The sequence below is a fragment of the Bubalus bubalis genome, chromosome 1 (assembly GCF_019923935.1).
Source record: "Bubalus bubalis isolate 160015118507 breed Murrah chromosome 1, NDDB_SH_1, whole genome shotgun sequence".
Taxonomy (NCBI): Eukaryota; Metazoa; Chordata; class Mammalia; order Artiodactyla; family Bovidae; genus Bubalus; species Bubalus bubalis.
In genome coordinates this window covers 110,682,524-110,705,081 of record NC_059157.1, presented here as the reverse complement: position 1 = coordinate 110,705,081, position 22,558 = coordinate 110,682,524, and the positions used below count along the sequence as shown (strand labels likewise).

Sequence of the window (22,558 nt, the reverse complement as noted above, 5' to 3'; positions counted from 1 at the left end):
TTTGTATAGAGAAGGGAAAAAAATATTGCTAGTTTGTTTCCTCCTGCCGCTTAAGAGAGATAAAAATGTCTGACACTTGCAGGCTATTTCCTCCATTTGGAGACCCCTGGCCTTCCTGCCTGTTACCCTCTCAAAAGTCTAGTAGGGATTTCTCTGGTCTCCTGATTCTTTTTTTTTTCCTGATTCTTTTTTGATGATCTTAGTACTGATATTTTGGAATGAACATTTTGATGTAAACCTTAGACATGCAAATGCCAGCTTCCTGCTGGAACTATCAGAGATGGGTCTTTTTCCATCCTATTTCTGCTGCCCTTTCTGGTCAAGCCACAGAACTGTGCAAATACAAGCTCCTTATTTGGCAACCAAACATAAGAAAAAAGCAGAGTCAATTTTTTCATTCATGCTTTTCTAGAAATAGCCAACTTAAGTTGTCAATTCTGACATTTTCCCCCATTAAACTCAATGAAGAACTTCTCATTTGGAATGAAAAAGCAAATGCCGCCCTTAAGCCTTTCACTCTTCATGAAGTGGTTCTTACATGAAAAGAGTTACTCACTGCTGCCTTGTCTTTTATGTTAGTTCCCCAGAAAGGGAAACTTCTCATTTACACCGAGTTTGGCAAGATGCTTGTTCAGCCCAACGAGATCTGCGTCATTCAGGTTGGTGATATGTCCCCCTCTCCTCCCAGCTTCTCCCTAATTTGGGAGCAATCAGATGTTGCAGCTGCTGCTATTTCTATCTCTGAAATTTCTCTATCATGTCTGGGCAATGGGGAGGGAGTTTGAGTTATACAGAAGGCTCCCTGTGTAGAAGGATTAAGCAGGCTTCTGTGCCTACTTTGTTTTAAAATAGCACACAATCACAAAGCAAAGAGCATTGTCAATTCACTTTCCTAAATATTTCTGCACACTCTGGATGATACTCTGGAGGGACAGAAGGCAGTGAAGATGGATTTCTTTAAATTTTGGTGAAATCAGGGCACTGTTATCTCTGAACCCAGTGAGAGTGTAGGCTAGAATTGGTTTGGGTCACATATGTGATTGGAGGTTAAATTTTTTTAACTCATCTTTCAGCTGGTCACCCTCCAACATAGCTCAGCAGACTATAGAATTATTTGTTCATGTGAGGTTGGCTGTAGCTCTCAGGCAGCTTCTTTATAACTATAGGTATGATTGGTGAGAGCACATCAGTGTCTACTTTCTGTTCCAGAGAGGAATGAGGTTCAGCATCGATGTCTTCGAGGAGACTAGAGGCTACATCCTGGAGGTTTATGGAGTCCACTTCGAGTTGCCTGACCTGGGACCAATTGGTAAATCTTCAATGCAAGCTTCTAAGCCTGACTTGAGATATAGGACATGAATAATTGCATGAAAGTTAAACATCCATCTCTCCTCCTTATCTCATTCAAGCTACAACTTTCCTCTCTAGACAACTTCTTCTCCAGACCAAGTGTAGTTGGGAATTTCAGAACATATTAGAGTCCCCTGAACAATCACAGGCTTCTTATTTCCGGCCTCTAAGTTCAGGGTCTCCAGGTGGTATAGTTGACCCATTTGATGAGATGATAGCTTCATTAATTAGCTGGTCAGTGCACCAGTCCATCAGCTTGTCCCAGTTCCCATGTTGTGCTGAGGGTAATGACCAGAACCACATCAAGGATGGCACAAGCCTCTTCATCACATACATGCATAACAGAGAACAATCCAGCCCAACTCACAATAAATGTTTCTCTAGAATAGTATACAGACCATTGGAGAGCAAGACAATCTGTAATAGATTTCAGGTTATACAGTGTCAACCCTAGAGGATATAAAGTCTGGGTTGCTGTGAGCCAAGTTTCCAGGAACAGATTCATAGCAATCATAAGATATGACTAATCCTTGATGGAAAGTTGAGGAGAAATAAAGAGACGAGGAGGAGAAGGGGATGACAGAGGCTGAGATGGTTAGATAGCATCACTGACTCAATGGACATGGGTTTGGGTGGACTCTGGGAGTTGGTGATGAACAGGGAGGCCTGGAGTGCTGCAATTCATGGGGTCGCAAAGAGTCGGCCACGACTGAGCAACTGAACTGAACTGAAAGAGGAAAGGGACCAGTTTAAGAAAAAGTGTACAAGTGGGAATGGATTTTGTGGATAGAAGAGAGATCATTTTCTTGTCAGTGGCTTGTGTGTAGACAATAAAGTGGGAAAAACCATAATAATGGCAGGGGCTATGTGGCTATGGAAAGGGGAAATGGACTGAAAGAAAGTCAGTCTATGAATGTCACATTCCTACTGAGCATCTTCTACAAAATCTACATACTTAAGAGTCCAAAAGTGTGCCTCACTCAGTGCTGTGAAGGAGCTAGAAACCACAGCCTCCATGAGGCAAATGAAAACCTTCCAAAGTGAACCAAGGTCCCCCACCCCCGATTCTTCTGGCAAGCTGGAGGCAAAGAGAGCAGGATCTGAGAAGTGGAGGTGGTAGGAGGGAATGTTCTCAAACCATCTCTCGAGTGACAGGAGTGGTTGGGGAAATCGGCCCTTGGTTTCATCTTTGGCATGTTTGCTGAAGGTGGTGGCCACACTTCCCAGCTCTTCCCTTTCCTTGTCAACAGATTTTTTAAGAGCAAAACAGGGACAGGCCAGCATGTGCCTTCTGGTCAGTCCCCTGGGGGATCCAGATAGTCAGAGGAAGGTGGGAGGCAGCCGAGAGGCAGCTGGAGCCGCGGTGGGCCGTCTGTCATCCTGCTCTCCATCCGCTCTTCCCACTTTGGTCTGGTTTCCTGCTGCTCCACAGCCAGCAGAGCCTCCAGGTGCCATGCCACATGCACCCTCTGGAAAATATATATAATTGACTAACCAGCTGGGGGCCTATTTTTTTTTTAACCCCAGGAACTAGAAATGATAAAACACTCCCTAGGTCTCTCCTCTCAGAGTTAAATTATGTTTTTGCACTTAGATTTTTCATTTCTGATCTTCTGATTTATTTTCTTTCTCTGGAGGGAACACTCACAAAGCAAAGGTGAGCAGGCAGGTCTCCCTCAGTGGCAGACAGATTTGTCAGGCTGCAGAGCAGTGTTGCAGACGTGGACTGATTCTGAGTCCTGTCTAAGGAGCAGAGGCGTGCCTGAGGCTACGGTGTGTAACCTTTTCCTTCTCAAGGACTGTCGATGAGTTCTAGAGTTGTCAGAGTTTTATTAGGAAAAAAGCTCTAGTATTCTATCATATCTTCCCTTTTCCTCTTTTCTACTCTCTTCCTCTCTTCCCCTCCAGTCCCCTATAGTGGTAAGGTAATGCATGGAAAATGTTTATAAACCATATTCATTCTACAACTTTAGGAGGTAATGCTGGTGATGTTTTCAGGATTTCTTTTTTCTGACCAAATTTCTTGGGTCCTCCTTAAAAGGTACCGGACTGTGATTCCAATGAGTCTTTCAACAAGGATAGCAAATTGTGGAGTGGATTTTGACGTGGAAGAAAGCCCTTTCTCTTTGTGAAACAGTGGCATCTTTCCTGTGTGATTTCAGAAGTATCTAAAAGACTTTTGGATCATTATATTCTAGGAGCCAATGGCTTGGCCAATCCTCGTGATTTCCTGATACCTGTTGCCTGGTATGAAGATCGCCAAGTGCCAGGTGGTTACACTGTGATTAATAAATACCAGGGCAAGCTATTTGCTGCCAGACAGGTAAAGTAAGTGGCTTGACAGGCAGGGGAAGGAATGAATAATTATTAAGCACCTTCTGATTGCCAGGGCTTGTGTTAAGTATTTATATACATTATTTCATCTTTACTATATCACTAAGATACTACAATAAGGTACTATTTGCCCTGTTTGTAGTCATGAAAACAGTCCAGGTAGTGATAACTTACCAAATGTCACAGTAAATGACAGAATCAGCATTCAAACCCATATCTTTCTGACTCCAAAGGTCATGCTGTTTCTATTCATCAAGCACTAAAAAAACCCCACAATACCTAGGTCTCTATAACTGGTGGGGGAACATAATAAACAGGCAGGGAGGTATGGCCGGAAAAGGAAAATTAATTAATAGCAGTTCATCTAAGACTTATATTTATCAATAGTCACCATATTTCAAATACAAGCAATGACTGATAGAAAACAAGCAAAACTCAGTTAATTAGTTTGACTTGGTTGATAGCACCAGACTGGTAAACTCAGGAGATAAGCAAAGGCATTATCTATAGCCATACGACCCGGAACATGACCAATTTCAATTGATAAACAAAGGCATAGATAATAATAATTTTAAAATAATAATATAATATGTAATATACATTATTACTTAATATACTGGATATATAATGTAGTAGAATAAAGTAACCATATAATAAAAATAATCCAAAGATCTATTCTATTTACCATTATTCATTTGATTTTTTTTGCCCATTTAACTTATTGCTTATATGTTGCTAAGGCATGTTATTTTCTTTGGACAGCAACTCGAAGGTATGCTAACCAGCAGAGGCCAATGAGTTTGGTATTTAAAATTAACTTCTGAGGGTTAATTGCCATCCTCATTGATTCATAGTCACCCTCGTATTCTCTGGATTGGATTTCTTAAAATGTAATTCAGAGACTATTTGCATCAGAAATTCTCAGGGTGGCTTGTTTAAAATGCACATACTTAGATACTACTCCAGCCTGGCATAAATGATAACCTCTGGAAATTCAGTGTGGAAATCACATTCATTTAAAGCATATTCCCTGTATTGTATACGATATACATTTGACAGAGAAGCACCATTATAGAGGTGGCCAGCAACTCCATGGATTTCCACTTTCTAAGTGAACTCTATGAAGGTTGTTCTCCCTTGTGTGCCGTGATCTGTGCCCTGGGAGACTGACTTCCATGGACTGTATCACCTGGACTCGCTAGCCTAACTACCTTCCTATAACAGAACAGTGATCCTCTCTTAGGGCAGACCAAGAAGCATCACCTTAGGATTGCTCTGAAATCTCAAGTCCTTGGGGCTGGAACTCTTAGAGAACTCCTCACCATCCTCACTCACCAACCCAGGAACTAAATCTACCAGATGCTCCTCTGAGAGGTAGTTACCTGGAGAGCAGTCACAGCCAGTGCCTGCCCTCGGCACTGGAAACCCAGACGGTGGCCCAGATTGTCAGAGAATTGCTGGCATCCACAGATTCTCACCATTGCATTAATATTGTTGAAAAGGCACTACTTGGCTGTGCTTCTGCTGCACATGTGATCAGAGGCAGCTGTAGCTTAGGTACTGGAAGAATAGGGTCAGTGGCTTAGGGAGGACAGTTTGAGAGAAAATGAAGCAACCATAGGATGATTCAGGGTGATATTTCTCCCAAATGATGGTATTGTTAAGTTATGCAAACAGAATCAAATCAAGAAAGAGGCAGTAATGTCAAGTACAAACTGAGGAATCATAGCTATAAAAGCATTATGTGCTAAAATCACCCTTTCCTGCTTTTTCTTTTTGTTGATCAGGATGTCTCCCCATTCAACGTTGTGGCTTGGCATGGGAATTACACCCCCTACAAGTACAACTTGGAGAACTTTATGGTCATCAATTCAGTGGCCTTTGACCATGCAGTAAGTCTGGCTCATGGAGGAACCCTGGGGAGAGGGTACCTTTAGGTTGGAGAGGTCCATAGTAGACACCCGGTGTTCACAGACTCAACTTTTCCAGTGTTGCCTTGGAAGCCCGAGACTTAGGTCATTTGTCATTGTGTTGACAGGAATTTGAATCATCTGCTGCAAGGCTTCAGTGAAGGAGTAAACAACCTACCAGAGGGAGATCCAGACTAGACACTCAGCATTCACCCTGCCACACAGCTCAGTTCTCTACAGGGTGTTCACAGTAACTTTCCTTCCTGGCTAAGAACATGATTTCTTCCTAGACAGTGTATCCCAGTAAGAAAACCAACTGCTAATGTCATTGATGGAGTATTGAGAAAGGAAAATTCCTGAATTTGGAAATTTCTCTGTCCTGCTCATAAATACCAAAGGTCTGCCTGCCCACTTCAGAGCTTCCACTCCTGGCTCTTTTTAGCTGAGATGGGACTGACAGCTCTCTTCCGAAGTTACTCGTAACATTCAGTGCTTGAATTTAAACCAAAGAAATTCTAGAGTATGAACTCGGTCATATTTTTTACTCAATCAGGGACTGCAAATAGGTCCCCAGTCTACAGTGCAGGCTCCCAAGGACCCACTTCCATGATAAAGTGCTAGTTCTGAGATCCTGGGGGAAAGTTCACTTTGCATAATAGATTAACTTAGCCCACAATCTGGAGGGGCAATTAGAGCAGAAGTCAAAGAACCAAAGACAGAACGATTACTCTAAGCCAGTTCAGCTTACCTCTCGGAACTCAAAACTACCTTTCTGAAGAGCAGCAACTCGATAAAACCAAGAGACAAAAAAATGAGGCATCATGCTCAAAGCAGCAAAAAAAGGATCCTGAGACACTGAAAGAGCTTTTTTTGAGCCTCACTGCCTTTTAACAGTTTCAGATCATTTCTCATGACAGATGAAGAAGTATTCATTCTTGCAGCATTAAGGGTTTCTTGATTTGCATTTACACAGACAGTCTCCTTTGTACTGCGGCTATAGTCATTTTCCCAAAATTCAGACCCGATCTTTCTAACACTACATTAGAAACCTTTGCAGGTTCCCTGTGGTTTAGGATTAAGTCTGAGCTTTGAAGCGTGGTGTCCTATGCTCTTCACCATCTGGCCCTGGACTTATTTCCCAGGACCACCTCTGCCCCTCTCCCTCCTGCCAATGCCCTCTGAGCTTTAGCTTTCTTGCTTCTTAACAAAATCTCTGTGCATTTTGATGTCTTTCCTGTTTTCTATGCTTAAAATGCCTTTTTGCCTTTTCCTTCCTTTCCTTCCCTTCCCTTTCTTTTTTCCTACCTTCCTCCTTCCCTCCCTTCCTTATTCCCTCTCTTTTTCTTTCTTTCTGCATTCATTCTTCAGGACCTACCTCAAATATCACCTCCTTTGTGAAGCCTTCCCTGATCTTTTCAGGAAGAGATAAGCACTCTGTACCCCTTTGGCTGTCTATTTACAAAGATAGATTGCTCTTGGCACCTTGCTGTGATTCTTCAGACACTTGTTTCGTTACTCCTTCTGTCCCTGTCACACACACTTGCCACCACCACCAGGGGTGCTGAAGGGCCAGGAATAGAGTTCGGTCATCTTTGAATCCCCAACCCTCACATGACATCAGAAAGCAGACCTGATCACACTGATTGCCATTAAATTTGAATCTCAATCTTTCCACCGAAAGAGTCTAATATTCTTTACAAATCATAATATTGTCCCCCAACCTATTCCCTTCTACACTACCACCTCCCAGATGAGTGACGTATTAATATTTTAGGCCTGAGAGTCAAACAAGGGTAAAAAAGCCATGAGGATACCGTCTGGAATCTCAGTGATTGCTCCAAAGAGATGTGCATCCTACATCTATCTCAACACTCAGATATTATTTTATTTCTATTTCCACCTCACTCTGAACATCCCTTCTGCCAAGAGCTCCCTGCAGCACATGCCAGCTCCAGTCACTCTGACCTGAGGTTGAGATGCAGGCACTGCCAGTTCTCAGACCCACAGGGTAGTACTTACATGAAATGGGGGCTCAGCAGGGTGAAAAAGCTGCTCAGAATCCCCTTAGCTGCTGTTAATTCCTTTTGCTTCAAGCACAGCAAGAGGGGAAAGTCAGATGAGTGATTACTGCACCTCTATGACAAGCCCAGACTTCATAGCCTGGCCTGCAGTTTGATCAGAAATTACAGTGTCACTTGAAAACCCCTTCAGCATGGGGGATGTATGTCATTGTTGGTCACCTCCCCTTTCATCATGTCTTCAGGCTCTCCTTGTCCTTCCTTTCTCAGGACCCATCCATTTTCACGGTATTGACTGCTAAGTCTGTACGCCCTGGAGTGGCCATCGCTGATTTTGTCATCTTCCCACCTCGATGGGGGGTTGCTGATAAGACCTTCAGGCCTCCTTATTACCACAGTAAGTCATTTGCCAAGTTACATTTGGGAAAAAAAGAAAGAGAGAGAGACAGCTGAGTGGTCAACATGACCCCTGGGGAACACTGCTAGAGGTATTTCTAGAGGCAGGATGTCCTGCCCTGGCTGCAGTTCAGAATCCTGCCTCCCAAGGCCCAGTGCTGCTCCCTAGACTGTTAGCTTCTTAAACATCACAACTTGTGATGTTTGGCATCAAGTTGGCAGTGGCATGTTGACTCTGAGGAGAAAACCCTGTGTAATGCTTAGAGCCCAGTTCCTCTGGCCCCGAAGAGAGGCATAAAGGCTGGTAAAGCTTGAAGCAAGACATTTCTTTACATTTCAGGTGTAAAGGGAGGAGGATCTGTGGGCTGTTGTTGCTTAGTTAGTTGTTTGGGGAAAGTTCATTATCTAAGTCTGGCTCAGGGCCAATAAAGTGTGCCTTCTCCAATGGTTTTGAAAGGGAAAAGCAGATTGCAGTCCACACCAGGGGACGGATCCTATTCTAGAAGCAGTTTCTGCAAAGCAGTTGTTGTCTAGAACAGAACTTATCAAATCTATTATTTTAATTTTATTAATATTATTTTTATTTGGTGAAAAGTGAAAGTGTTAGTTGCTCAGTCATGTCTGACTCTTTGCAACCCTGTGGACTGTAGCCAACCAAGCTCTTCTGTCCATGGAATTCACCAGGCAAGAACCCTGGGATGGGTAGCCATTCCATTCTTCAGGGGATCTTCCTGACCCAGGGATTGAACCCAGGTCTCCTGCATTACAGGCAGATTCTTTACTGGCTGAGCCATCAGGGAAGTTAAAGATTATTGACCCTTTCTTTATGACTCTGTAATAAGTTCTTCAAAAATATTAACAGATTTAATTCTCCTAACTGTTGTGAGAGATAGGTATCATTATCCTTTCTTTTTTTTTTTTTTTTTTTTTAAAAGAAGATGCAACTGAGCTGTGAAGGATCAAGGCCTCACAGCTAGTTAAGTGGTGGAGTCAGTGAAGTACAGGTGAAGTACTGGACATGAAGACAGTCTGATGCCAGAGCAGACAGTCATGGGCATTAATGGATGTCCCTAGCACAGTGCCCAGTGCATGATATGCATCCAATAAATATTTATTTAGCAAATGAATACATCACCAAGACTGAATAAGGTAACTCATGGTGTACTTAATGAAGGTGGCATTTTTAATTGTGCAATAGCTAGCTATAAATTCAACCTAAATGTCAATGCACAATTCTCCTTTCTGGAGATTGCACTTTTGTACACAGAGTTCTGGAAAGACTCTGAGGTGCATTTCAGCTGTAACATTCTTTTTAAAAAAAAAAAAAAGCCCCTTTCTTTAGTTAACCTCAGCACTTTCTGTCTCTCTGAGGCTTTTCTCTATGTGTGCCCAGGTGCCAGGGCTTTGACTAAAATGAGCATTGTAGGTGTTTGCAGAGGGTGGAGGACAAAGGCCTTCAGAATAGAAGAAGGTCACTTCATGGTCAAATGTCAGCATTGCCTTTTTCAGGTGACATCAGCTGAAAAGGATGCAATTGGTTTAACGCTTCAAAGACACCAGATACTTTGTGAATAGAGATGTAACAAATTTTGTCCTTTCTGAGAAATATCACAGCCATCAAAGCCCATCACATGTCCTAACTGTTCTCCTCCTAGAAGTTAGTCCCCTAGAGGACCTGTTGTCAAGGCGAGAGGCTTGGTCTGGATTATAGCCTGACCCTCACATACTAATCCTTGGTACTTCCCTATTTCACATAGTTCTGTATGGAGGGGGCTGTATGTGCCAGAGGCACTGGTTTTCAAGTTTTAACATATGTCAGTGTCACCTGGAGAGTTACAATATAGATTCCTTGGACCCACCCTCAGAATATCCAGTGTAGGGCCTGAGAATCTGTAGGTTGTTTTGTTTTTTTCCTAATTGGAGTATAATTGCTTTCCCATGTTGTGTTAGTTTCTACTGTACAATGAAGTGAATCAGCTACATGTATCCATCTATCCTCTCCCTCTTGGACCTCCCTCCATGAGAATTTGCATTTGTAAAAAATTCCTGAGTGATGTTAATGCAGCTGTTCCAGGAACCACACTTTGAGAGCATTCAGTTCAGTTCAGTTCAGTTGCTCAGTCGTGTCCGACTCTTTGCGACCCCATGAATCACAGCACGCCAGGCCTCCCTGTCCATCACCAACTCCCGGAGTTCACTCAAACTCACGTCCATCGAGTCAGTGATGCCATCCAGCCATCTCATCCTCTGTTGTCCCCTTCTCCTCCTGCCCCCAATCCCTCCCAGCATCAGAGTCTTTTCCAATGAGTCAACTCTTCGCATGAGGTGGCCAAAGTACTGGAGTTTCAGCTTCAGCATCCATCCTTCCAGTGAATATTCAGGGCTGATCTCCTTCAGAATGGACTGGTTGGATCTCCTTGCAGTCCAAGGGACTCTCAAGAGTCTTCTCCAACACCGCAGTTCAAAAGCATCAATTCTTCGGTGCTCAGCTTTCTTCACAGTCCAACTCTCACATCCATACATGACCATTGGAAAAACCATAGCCTTGACTAGATGGACCTTTGTTGGCAAAGTAATGTCTCTGCTTTTCAATATGCTATCTAGGTTGGTCATAACTTTCCTTCCAAGGAGTAAGCGTCTTTTAATTTCATGGCTGCAATCACCATCTGCAGTGATTTTGGAGCCCAAAAAAATAAAGTCTGACACTTGAGAGCATTAGGGGATATAAAAATCACTTATTAGTAGAATGCCTTTTAAAAAAATTCCCACTATCAGAGAGTTGAATTAGTTGGCGTTGAGGTGGAACCTCAGAATCTGCATTTTGAACTAGCGAGTCAGGGGTTCTGATGCTGGAGCTTTACAGACCACGCACTGAGATATGCGCGTGGCCTGGGGCTTGTCTTCCCCATCCAGGTTCCCTACTCTGCTACAGCGCTCAACCCACTGAGTGACTTTAGTTTGTAATTCAGGCTGCCTGAAACAAGTGACCTCATGAAATACCTCTTATAACTTCTTTTTTATAAAGAACTCTGAAATAAATTTGGCTCGGGAGAGACAGATTTCAGAAAGGCTTGATTGCCCTGAGTTAGTTGGAAAAGCCACAGAACCCTGAGTTAGAAATTATTTTTTACGAGAGACATTAAAAATAATGCTTTAGCAATAATCAAAATCTTTGCTACTTTGATGTGACTTTACAGAAGTGGAGAATGATTTCTGTAGAAATATTGCCTCCAGTCATCTTAATGCACCTTAGTCAACTGGAATCAGCATTAATCAAAAAGGCAAGGTCTACCTTCCCACTGTCCTTTGAAATATAGAAAATGATGTAGAAATGTCATCACCAACTCACTGCTACCTAAATTCATATTCAGATCAAAGCTGAATTCAGTCTTGCTCTCTTCTTAAAATTAAGCCTTGAAGGTGACCCTGAGGACACATACTAGATGGAGGAGTATGCCAGAATATTTAAGTCATGAGCAGAAGTGCTTTTAAAATGTAGACTATATGCTTACAGGTACTTTCCCCCCTCTATTTCTGCTTCATGGAGAAACAAATAGTGCTATAATCTGGGTCTTGCATTTTCTGCAGGGGCCTGCAGCAACATTTTGGGTTCTGGGCAAAATGGGTATGACTGTTTGGGCAGTTCCACAAAGAAGAGATGGGGACAACAGAGGATGAGATGGTTGGATGGCATCACCGACTCGATGGACATGAGTTTGAGCAAGCTCCAGGAGTTGGTGATAGACAGGGAAGCCTGGCGTGCTGCAGTCCATGGGGTCGCAAAGAGTCAGACATGACTGAACGACTGAACTGACTGACAAGTATTTTGGCACTTGGCTATATTCACATGTAGGAAAGAAGAGTGGAGTACTTGTCATGTCAAATGTTTAGCTTTGCAAGGTTTGCCAGTGCCATCCATATCTCTCTACTCTGTCTATGATTTGCAGTGTCAGCACTCTCACAGGACTGACTATGATTATGAGGAACATTAAAGAGGCTGCTTCTTACTCACTTCTATCACAGTACTTAGCACAGTGTCCATATATGCTGCTTAGATGGATCGGCAGATGAATAGGGAGGGGAATGGACAGATGAATGGATGGATGTATAGATGGGTAGATGTTTTCAAGGTGTTGTATTTCTTTAATTCTTGCTCTAAATAAAAAGCTTTGTTTAAACAGAAATGTGAGATAGAAAGAGTGGGAACATGGTGATTTTTGTCAAATTTTGTTGATTCCAGGAGGTACAACTAGGACCAATATACTCAACTTACATGAAAGCAAATTTCCAGTTGACTTGGGAGAACTTTCTAATACCCAGAGTCTTCAGTAATATGATAGGTTCCTTTGTTGAGTAGAGCACTTCAATTCACAGGAGGCATGCAGGTAATTTGTCAGGAATGATATACAGGGTATTTCTGTATTGAGTAGAAGTAGGGAATCCCTTCGGCTTTCCTCGTGGCTCAGATGGTAAAGAATCTGCCTGCAATGCAGGAGATCTGAGTTTGATCCCTGGTTGAGAAGCTCCCCTGGAGAAGGGAATGGCTACTCGCTCCAGTATTCTTGCCTGGAGAATTCCATGGACAGAGGAGCCTGGCAGGCTACAGTCCATGCGGTCACAAAGAGTTGAATATGAATGAGCGACTAACACTTTCACTTTTTTTTCAGGGATCCCTTGCAGTATTAAGATTTTCAGGTTCTATGAAGAGAATGTCAATGGAAAAAGAATTAATCTAAGGAAGCATTTTGGAAAATGAAAGAATAAGATGATATTATATTCAGATACAGAAGATATTTGTTAGAATATATAGTATTTATGGATTAGATGTATAGATAATAAGATTTTTTTCACACAAATTATTATTTGATAATGGACTCCAGGTCCAGGTTTCTTTCCTTATATCACATTTCCATCAACACATATACACACAAACACACACACAGCTTTAATTTTCTAATTTGTAACCAGAAATATGGTGATGCCCTGTGCTCCTGTGAGGCTATTTGGGAAGGAATTCAAATCTGGGAAAGTGGATAATTTTTATATGGAGCTTGTAAGCCTAGATGATAGAGTACATTCACTCTTTATCACGATTTACATGTTAGTTATTATTAATATTCTTGTTTGGGCCCTACTTTTCTTTAGATCTAGCATAATTTCGTTCAGGCAGTGGAACCTAAGACCTCTGTTAATCTACATAGCCATGGAGTAGAGCTTTGCATACCAAGAATTCCACACTAATGTTTTGTGGTTGTTTTCCTGTCTATCTATGTTCTTTATTATTTCTATGAAATTTTATGATTCTCCTCTCTTCTTGACATTCTGTGGAAATAATGTTTGAGAAGTCTAGGTGTTTGGGGTCCTTGCCTTGGATAATAAAAATACTGTTTCAATCTTCCCAGGGAACTGCATGAGTGAATTCATGGGACTCATCAAAGGTCACTATGAGGCAAAGCAAGGTGGATTCCTGCCAGGGGGAGGCAGCCTGCACAGCCCAATGACTCCCCATGGGCCTGATGCCAACTGCTTTGAGAAGGCCAGCAAAGCCAAGCTGGCACCTGAGAGGATTGCTGATGGCACCATGGTAAGCAAGTTAGATATGAGGCTCTGCTGGCCTCTGGGATCCCCAAACTTGTTGCGAAGAATGGCTATTTTTTATTTCTCCAAAGTCACAGAGAAGTCTGGAGAGGAGAGTGTCTGTATGTATGTTCCCACCTGTGTATGCACATACCCTTTTGTGTATACTAGATGCCTGGTGTGTTAGGGTAAAAAGAGCTTTGTACTTGGAGTCAGGTCTAGGTTTGAATTCCAGCTCTTGTTTCCTGTGTGACCTTGAGGAATTTACGTAACTTCTCTGTGCTTCGTTTTCTCCATCTGTAGAAAAAGTAGGGCATCCAGTGCAGCTGGTGTGATTTAACCCTGCTGACTGCGCCACACTGTGCAGACAAAAGGGGGACATTATTAATACTGTGTCAGGAGTCTTCCCTTATCTGTATGTGGCCCTGTATATGTATATTATATACATATATATATAATATATATATATGTTCTGTCTCAGAGTCATCTCCTGCTTTTTGAAGTCATCCTCCAGGACGACAGCAGCAGGGTTTGCAGGATGTAACTTATAGCTGGTTTCTCAAGCCCAGGAGGGTCAGGCAGCCTTTGCCTGACTATAGTCAGGGCTTGTGAGCAGCAGTTCTCTCATTTTCTTTTGCTCTCCTTTGTAAAGGGATGAAACTGATGGGATTTAAAAGCTATTTTGTATTCCTCCTGTGTCACGCTGTAAACATTGAAACTGAACACAATTGCAGTTGGCTGCAGTACTTGATTTCATTTTATTTTTGCATTCTTGGAGATAGAGTTTATGAACCACAAGGAGTAATTTTATGCGACATCATATGCAAACTTGCTTTACATTTTTAAACCAATGCCTTCAGTGTTACCTGACTTTAAAATCAATAGCACAGACTGGCCTGACTCCATGCCCAGCTTGCAAACTACCTAAGCAGAGAGCTTATCTGCCCCTCTACCCAACGCAACGCAGATTGCTTTCAGTCCCAACTCAAGGACCAGAGCCCATGAAGCTTATCTTCAGGGGCAGGGTGTGAGTCCCATCTGCCAGACCTCAGCTCCATTTCCCCTTGCAAGGGCCTCTGCAGTTTCTGTAGAACACTTTCATCTCTGTGCGAGAGCTCTATGAGATACTCATCATCTTAAGCTACTACCTCCGAAAGTTCCTGGGGGTACACAGGCTATCCCATAGTTACCACTTAGCAACCTTGAATGCCCAACCTGGCTTTGGATAATGTTACCAGGGAGCAGTGTTCTGCAACAGTGAAGCACAGGACAAGGCTGTTTTTATGAGGAACAAGACTTTGGGTCTCCCTCCCCATTTCCCATTATGTAATTTGGATCCAGGCTCATCCATATGCCTTATCCTTATACTACTTTGGAATAAATTAACTTTATAATACTGCCTTCATAGCTCAGCTGGGATGGGGCTTTGTTAGTCCAGTCAGACAGGAAGTCTCCTAAGAAGCCGTTAGCAAAGAGACAACAATAATTATGTCCATAATAATGATCTTTATATCTGAATAGTGCTTTATAACATGCCCAACACCTCACATCAAGCTTGTCATGTGAAGTCAAGCAGGGTCCATCATCTGTATCATTTTAGACAAAAAGAAGTTAATACATATTAGAATGTATGCCAGACGTTAACAGGGGTTCTCTGAGTTGTGGCACAAAGAGAATTTTTATCTTCCTTTTGTCCATCTATATTTTTAGAGTTTCCAACAATATAAGTACATAAGAATTTTAGGTTTTTGTTTTTTTTTAAGCCATAATTGGTCAGAAAATCAGCAGTAGGTGAAGCTGGAATGTCAAGGATGCACAGGGCACTTGCATATTCTTTCCGTTGCAGACAAAACCTGCCTGAACATAGAAGGACACCCACCATTCAGAACCTTCTTGGACAGGGCTTTTAAAAGTGTGACAGCCATTCCCACTCCCTTCTTCCTGCCTCCTCAGTCACTCTTTTCCTTCTTTTCCCTTCCCTAGCCTATTTCTTTTCAGAGTCCTCTAAAAGAAAGGCTCAAATCCCAAATCTGCAACTTCTCATTACTACCACTTTAGACAGTCACTTCCCAGCTCTGAACCCCAGTTTCCTCACATATTAAATGGGAATTATGTTCTCCCTCACATGGACATAGCCACCATAATGGCCCCTGAAAAGAATAATCCCAGGACTCTCCCACCTTTGCCCTTGGATCTAGCAAATTTAGCTCCATGGTGCTACAAGAACAATGTGATGCTTATGTGCCCAACTCCAGTTTAGTAAGAATAAAACTTGAGTGTCAGAGAAGCTGAGGGTTTCACACAAGCTATTACCCACTTGTAAGTAGTAGGACCAGAGTCAGAACCCAAGGCTTGAGTATTTTCTCCTTACCATGCAAGCACACGTGATTTATTACTCAAAGAGTCTACCTACCCATATCTTCTCTCTTCACATCTAGTAAAATGTGTTTTATTACCCACCTCACTTCCTCTTTCTTGTCTCCATCCGCATTCCCTACAGGCATTTATGTTTGAGTCTTCTCTAAATATGGCCGTCACCAAGTGGGGGCTGAAGACCTCTAATTGTCTGGATGAGAACTACTACAAATGCTGGGAACCTCTCAAGAGCCACTTCACCCCCAATTCCAAGAACCCTGCAGAAACTAACTGATACCGGAGCATGATGCCATAGTTGAGAATGGATTTGTGTGATTTCCTTCAGAATCTCATGCCCTTTGGTGGTATTCGGGGAGGGGGGTTGGTTAAAATGGGAACTCAGTTTCTCATAGTCAAGGAACTTAAACATTTTTAAAAATGTATTAAGTTCTGTCAGCTTAATTACTCAATAAATACTTGCTGGTGTTCTGTGAAATTGACAATTGATAATAATCAGACATTGATGAGGCAGACCCGGGTGACCGGGAATGGGAGTCCACGAGATTGGACCAGGTGATTAGGTTCTCCTGGAGTGAGAAGACAGGCAAAAGAACAGAAAGGAATGGGAAGTGGTGTTTGTCACTACTTTGTAGTTTGGACACATTTCCCTCACTTTGTTGCCATAGTAGCAGTTTTGATATCCTACCAAATTTTTATTTAACACTGCGAAATGAGAGTCAGCTATGTATCGGGGCCTAAGAACTAGGGTTGCCAGATAAAATAAGATATCCAGTTAAATGTGAGTTTTGGATAAATCACAAATAATTTTTAGTATACATCCTGTGCATTACTTGGGTATACCTATACTAAAAATTATTTGTAGTTTATCTGAAATTCAAGTTTAACTGATATGCCTCTTTTTTTTTTTTTTTTTTGCCTCATTGCACAGCATGGGATCTCAGTTCCCTGACCAGGAATCAAACCCTCGCCTCCTGCACTAGAAAGACAGAGTCTTAACCACTGGACCCCTAAGGAAGTCCCACACCTGTGTTTTTATTTACTAAATTTGTCAATCCTATGAGGATATGGAGGTCAAGAGATAAGCATGGTCATTGCCCTTACAGAGATTATAGACAGGGAGACAAAATACACAAACAAAATAATTGCAAATTGAGAAACATGCAAAGAAGAAAACAAATAGGAACTGAGATGGGAATGACGGGTGGGATGGGGACATCTTTCTTTAGGTCTTTGATGAAGTGACATTTAGCCAGACCTAAAGGATAGGACACCTAGGGCTTCCCTGGTGGCTCAGACAGTAAAGAATCCACCTGCAATGTGGGAGACCTGGGTTTGATCCCTGGGTCAGGAAGATCCCCTGGAGAAGGGAATGGCTACCCACTTCAGTATTCTTCCCTGGAGAATCCCATGTTGCAAAGAGTCGGACAGGACTTAGCAACTAAGCATGATATACAGGTGCTTTGGGAACTGGGAAAGGATAGGAAGGAGCAAGTCATAGGAAAGGTAGGGTTGCTCTGGAGTAGGGTGGGGAAAAGGACATTCCAAGAAGAAGCCTTGTGAATTTAAGGAACTGAAAGGAGAGTGAGCGTGGGGAGCCCAGGACCAGGACATTGCAATAGTCCGGGCAAAAGACTCCATTGTCCTGGACTAACGAAGTGGCGGCAGGGACCTAGTGGATAAATCCGTGAAAGCTTTGGACTAGACCTGAAAGAACTCGCTAGTGGACTGGATGTAAGGGGTGTGGGAAAGAGGAGTTGCAGATGGGGTGGGACTACTGTGGGTTTCTGGCAGTGGCATTTCTTGGTCTCAAATGGTGAGCTATCTTAGTAGCTGATGTACCTTCCCAATGTTCTATACCATATTAAGACGTCTTTATTAAAAATTAAACATTGTAAACTAGTAAGACAGTTAATATTTTTAAATAATTTTTTTTTAATTTTTATTTATTTGCCCAGTATATGGGATCTTAGTTCTCTGGCCAGAGATTGAACCCACGCCCCCTGCATTGGAAGTGTGAAGTCTTACCACTGGACCACCAGGGAAGTCCCTAGATAAATTTCTAAATTGACCACTACAGCAGGTTGCCAGTGACTCACCTAGACCCCATCAATGATCACCATCCTGTGTTGGCCAGCTGCTTCCAGTTGCCAGCAACACACTCACAATATTGCCTGAGGCCCAAAGCAGAACAAAAGTTCTGAGGAGTGAATGGCCCTGGACACAGTCCTCAACCACCAGAGTGGAAATTAGTGGATAAATCTGCTAGTTCTCTCCTTCCATACCTCTGAGGCTTGTGTTCAGCTGGGGTTCCTGGCAACTTTCAGAATGATTAAGCTTCACTGCCCAAAGTGGCAACTTCTGAAAACATATCCATTAGTAGCTTCCTTCCCTCTTACCTACCCACTCCCCTGTAGTGCTTGCTGGAATCTTCTCTCAAATAACCCCAAACCAGACAACCACTAAATGTTCCCAAATTCCAGCGTTTACATAATGAGCTCACTCAAGCAATGGCTCAGCAGTAAATAAAGTGAAAGTGAAAGTGAGGTCGCTCAGTTGTATCCGACTCTTTGCGACCCCATGGACTGTAGCCTACCATGCTCCTCCCGCCATGGGATTTTCCAGGCAAGAGTACTGGAGTAGGTTGCCATTTCCTTCTCCAGGGGATCAAACCTGGGTCTTCCTCATTGCAGGCAGACGCTTTACCATCTGAGCCACCAGGGAAGTCCTCAGCAGTAAATAATCCGCCTGCAATGCAGGAGATGAAGGAGACTTGGATTAGATCCCTGAATTGGGAAGATCCCCTGGAGAAGGAAATGGCAACCCATTCTAGTGTTCTTGCCTGAAGAATTCCATGGACAGAGGAGCCTGGCAGGATACAGTCCATGGGATCATGAGTCAGACACGACTTAGCAACCCAACAACAACCCTCCTCTTATACACAAACCTAGACTCTCACTGATTTCGGTTCACTCTGTTATCAGTGTGCTGGCAAAACCTTCCTAGAGCTAAAGAAACATTCTGGGTTTACATCCATTTAGCATCTGAGCCCGTGTACTTTATCTCCCTGTTGCTGGCAGCAACTTGTCAGCAGGAGACAATATTTCACCCAGGCCAGGCTGTTCACGCTAATTAAAAAAAAGATACAGCTTCCTTCTGTTGTGCTTCAGATCAGCTAGAAAGATCTGTATCATTTCCTTAATTCTCTACTCTTAAAGATATGTTTCTCTATTATTCTCCCAAGAAATAAGCCATCTGTTTGCTTAGAAATTTAAAAGTCTTTTTAAAAAGAAAAAAAAAAAAAAAGGCACCCTGATTAGGTTTCCTCCAATGACTGGAGTTTTCTGCTAGGTATCCTTGGCATCTTTATATATTTTCCTGTTAGAATGCCCCAGAAGTCACCCCGCCCCCCACCCCCTTTTTTTTTTCTTTTTGGGAGACTTCTCACAGCCCAGCCTATTGGCAGCGGCTCTAGACAATGGTTCACAATAAGGGTGATTTTGTATCCCTCACCCAAGACCTCTGTCAAAGCCTAGAGACATTTTTTGTCGTCACAACAGGGGAGGGTGTTATCGGCATCTGTTAGGTAAAGGTTAGAGAAGTTGGCAAACCTTCTACAATGCACAGGACAGAGAATTATCTGGTACTGAATGTCAGTAGTGTCAAGGGTGAGAAGCCTTCCGGTGGTTTTCATCTTCGCCTGTACATTGGAGCTCCTGGTAGCTTCAGAGACTCCAGGTGCCCGGGGTGTATCTCAGATCAATTAGAAATGCTGGGGGTGGAATCCAAATGAGAATTTTCTTGAAATCCCTCAGGTAATTGCAATGCGCTGGCAAGGCAGAGGGCCACTGTTCTATTAATAGAAACTACCTTAAAATCAGTATCCAAAACATTCTGTTTGCAATCTTTGAATTCTGGTCCAAATCTGGGCCTCTTGGGTCTACAGAAAGGAGGTGAGAAAAGCTCCCAATGTTTCAGTAAACACACATTGAAATGGGATAGGATGGGGTGTGTAACGAGCAGCTACCCAGGAGGAGAGGCCACAATCAGGCAGTGGTGGGAAGGGCCACTGCCTGCCTCCAGAAAGCACGCCCTTTGTTGACCAGATGGGGCACAGAGAGAGATGGAGGAGGAGAGGGAAGGTAGGAAACCTAAAGCCTAGATGTAAACTGTAAGTTAAAAATTAATGTGCAGTTTCTGTGTTGTAATTTTCTAGAGTGATGCAAGAGTTATCACTTCTGAGTTTGAAGGAAGTTCTGCCCTTCCAGAAAGATATTTTACTGCTAAAATGGGGAAAAAAAAAAAAAAAAAAGGCTTGAGAGCTGACATTTAAATTTCTTTGTTACATTTAGTAAACAGCTAGGCTTCAATTTGATAGAATCAACTTTATATAACTGTGTGACAATCTGAAGTATATCTAAAATTCATCCTTTTGTGAGTCAGTGTGGTACCTAATTAAGAGGGCAGATGCTGAAACCAGACAGCCTGGATTCAAATCCAGGCACAACCACTTGTTAGCTATGTGATCCTGAATGAGTTATTAACCTTTCTGGCTTCTGTTTCCTCAGCTGTAAAATGTGGATAAAGATAATACTTACTTCATGAGGAATTCTGACTCTGGAATCCAGATGGTACTTATAGCTGAATGAGTTTGAGCAAGTGACTTAACCTGTGCCTCACTTTCCTCCTCTGAAACAAGGAAATGATTTGTTTCACAAGAATTTGGTGGGGGTTTAAATGAGACCATGGGCTTCCCTGGGGGTTCAGTAGTAAAGAATCTGCCTGCCAATGCAGGAGTTGAGAGTTCTATCCCTGGGTCAGTAAGATCCCCTGGAGAAGGAAATGGCAACCCACTCTAGAAATCTTGCCTGGGAAATACCATGTATAGAGAAGCCTGGTGGGCTACAGTCCGTGGGGTCTCAAAAGAACTGGACACGACTCTGACTAAAACAACACAAAATGAGACCGTGCGTTGAAAGCACTCACACTGCTTTTGGCCCCTACTGAACACGGGCAGATCTAGATATTATTGTTGTTATTGTTGCTATTGTGAGTCACTGAATACTTATTAGTCTCTGCCTCAGAGAGGCTATTGTGGGGCCTACTATAGGATATACTGGAAAGAGTAAGCCAAGGTCCTTGTCCGTAAATAACTAGCTTTTAGCTGAGGAGGAAGGCATGCACTCTCCTAATGCAATAAGTAACAGAAGCCCAAAGTGCAGAACATTTAGAAGTACATATTGCCTTTTTCCATCATCTTTTAGGTCTGAAGAAAACCATATTGAGTTTCAATTTAAGATCTCAACAGTGCATATTAATAGCTCAATTAAAGTGAAAGCTAAGACAGAATCTAAAGTGCCTTTGATATAAGTAGTTCGCCTATGACTAACTATAGAGCTTTTCCTGGAGGAGTCTTGCCTAACCATGTGGGCCTTTGGACTGTAATTAGCCTACTCTAGTTTTTTTTTTTAATCTAAAATTATATCAGAAGCTTTGACACAACCCACTATAGCACTATAACAGTGATACCTCACAAAATAACCAAGTGTGTGCAATTCTAAATTCTATATAGTCGCTGGAAGAGAAATTTAGCAAATGGGGCAGTTTTGCTCATTCATGAGCATTTAGTGTCCTTATTTTGGATTTTATAAATAAAATTAAAATCTGAACAATTATATTTTATAATAAATAAAAGGACATGGTATCAATTAACAGTGCATTCAATTGTAAATGAAAATCTAACATTAGTTTAACAACTAAGACTTTATCTCATAAAAGAAGTCTGGGGTTGGCAGGTCAGGACAAGGACAATCATAACACGAAGTTAGCTGGGAGCCAAGTTCATTCTGGTTTTCTGCTCTGCTATTCCTGAATATTTCATTTCATCCCCAAAGAAAGGCAATGCCAAAGAATGTTCAAACTATAGCACAATTGCATTCATTTCACACGCTAGCAAAGTAATGCTCAAAATTCTCCAAGCCAGGCTTCAACAGTATGTGAACCGTGAACTTCCGGATGTTCAAGCTGGATTTAGAAAAGGCAGATGAACCAGAGATCAAATTGCCAACATCCACCGGATCATCGAGAAAGCAAGAGAGTTCCAGAAAAACATCTACTTCTGTTTTATTGACTATGTTAAGACTTTGACTCTGTGGATCACAACAAACTGTGGAAAACTCTTAAAGAGATGGGATTACCAGACCACCTTACCTGCCTCCTGAGATATCTGTATGCAGGTCAAGAAGCAATAGTTAGAACTGGACATGGAACAACAGGCTGGTTCCAAATCGAACAGTGGTGCTGGAGAAGACTCCTGAGAGTCCCTTGGACTGCAAGGAGATCAAACCAGTCAATCCTAAAGGAAATAAGTCCTGCATATTTATTGGAAGGACTGATGCTGAAGCTCGAATACTTTGGCCACCTAATGCAAAGAACTGGGTCATTGGAAAAGACCCTGATGCTGGGAAAGATTGAAGGCAGGAAGAGAAGGAAACAACAGAGGATGAGATGGTTGGAAGGCATCACCGACTCAATGGACATGAGGCAACAAGCTCCAGGAGTTGGTGATGGAGAGGGAGGCCTGGTGTGCTGCAGTCCATG

At 42.5% G+C, this 22,558-nt stretch overlaps 1 protein-coding gene across 2 annotated transcripts in view; it reads left to right on the top strand.

The window, feature by feature from the left end:
• The window catches only part of HGD (homogentisate 1,2-dioxygenase), a 43,850-nt gene extending 27,414 nt beyond the window's left edge, over positions 1-16,436 (top strand). For both annotated transcript variants that reach the window (XM_006057591.4, XM_006057590.4), the window contains 7 exons: positions 580-659; positions 1,210-1,309; positions 3,549-3,673; positions 5,472-5,576; positions 7,883-8,009; positions 13,411-13,592; positions 16,086-16,436. In XM_006057591.4, the coding sequence (XP_006057653.1) occupies positions 580-659; positions 1,210-1,309; positions 3,549-3,673; positions 5,472-5,576; positions 7,883-8,009; positions 13,411-13,592; positions 16,086-16,235 (869 nt within the window). In that variant the 3' untranslated portion in view covers positions 16,236-16,436. The remainder of the gene's footprint in view (positions 1-579; positions 660-1,209; positions 1,310-3,548; positions 3,674-5,471; positions 5,577-7,882; positions 8,010-13,410; positions 13,593-16,085) is intronic.
• The last annotated feature ends 6,122 nt before the right edge of the window (positions 16,437-22,558 follow it).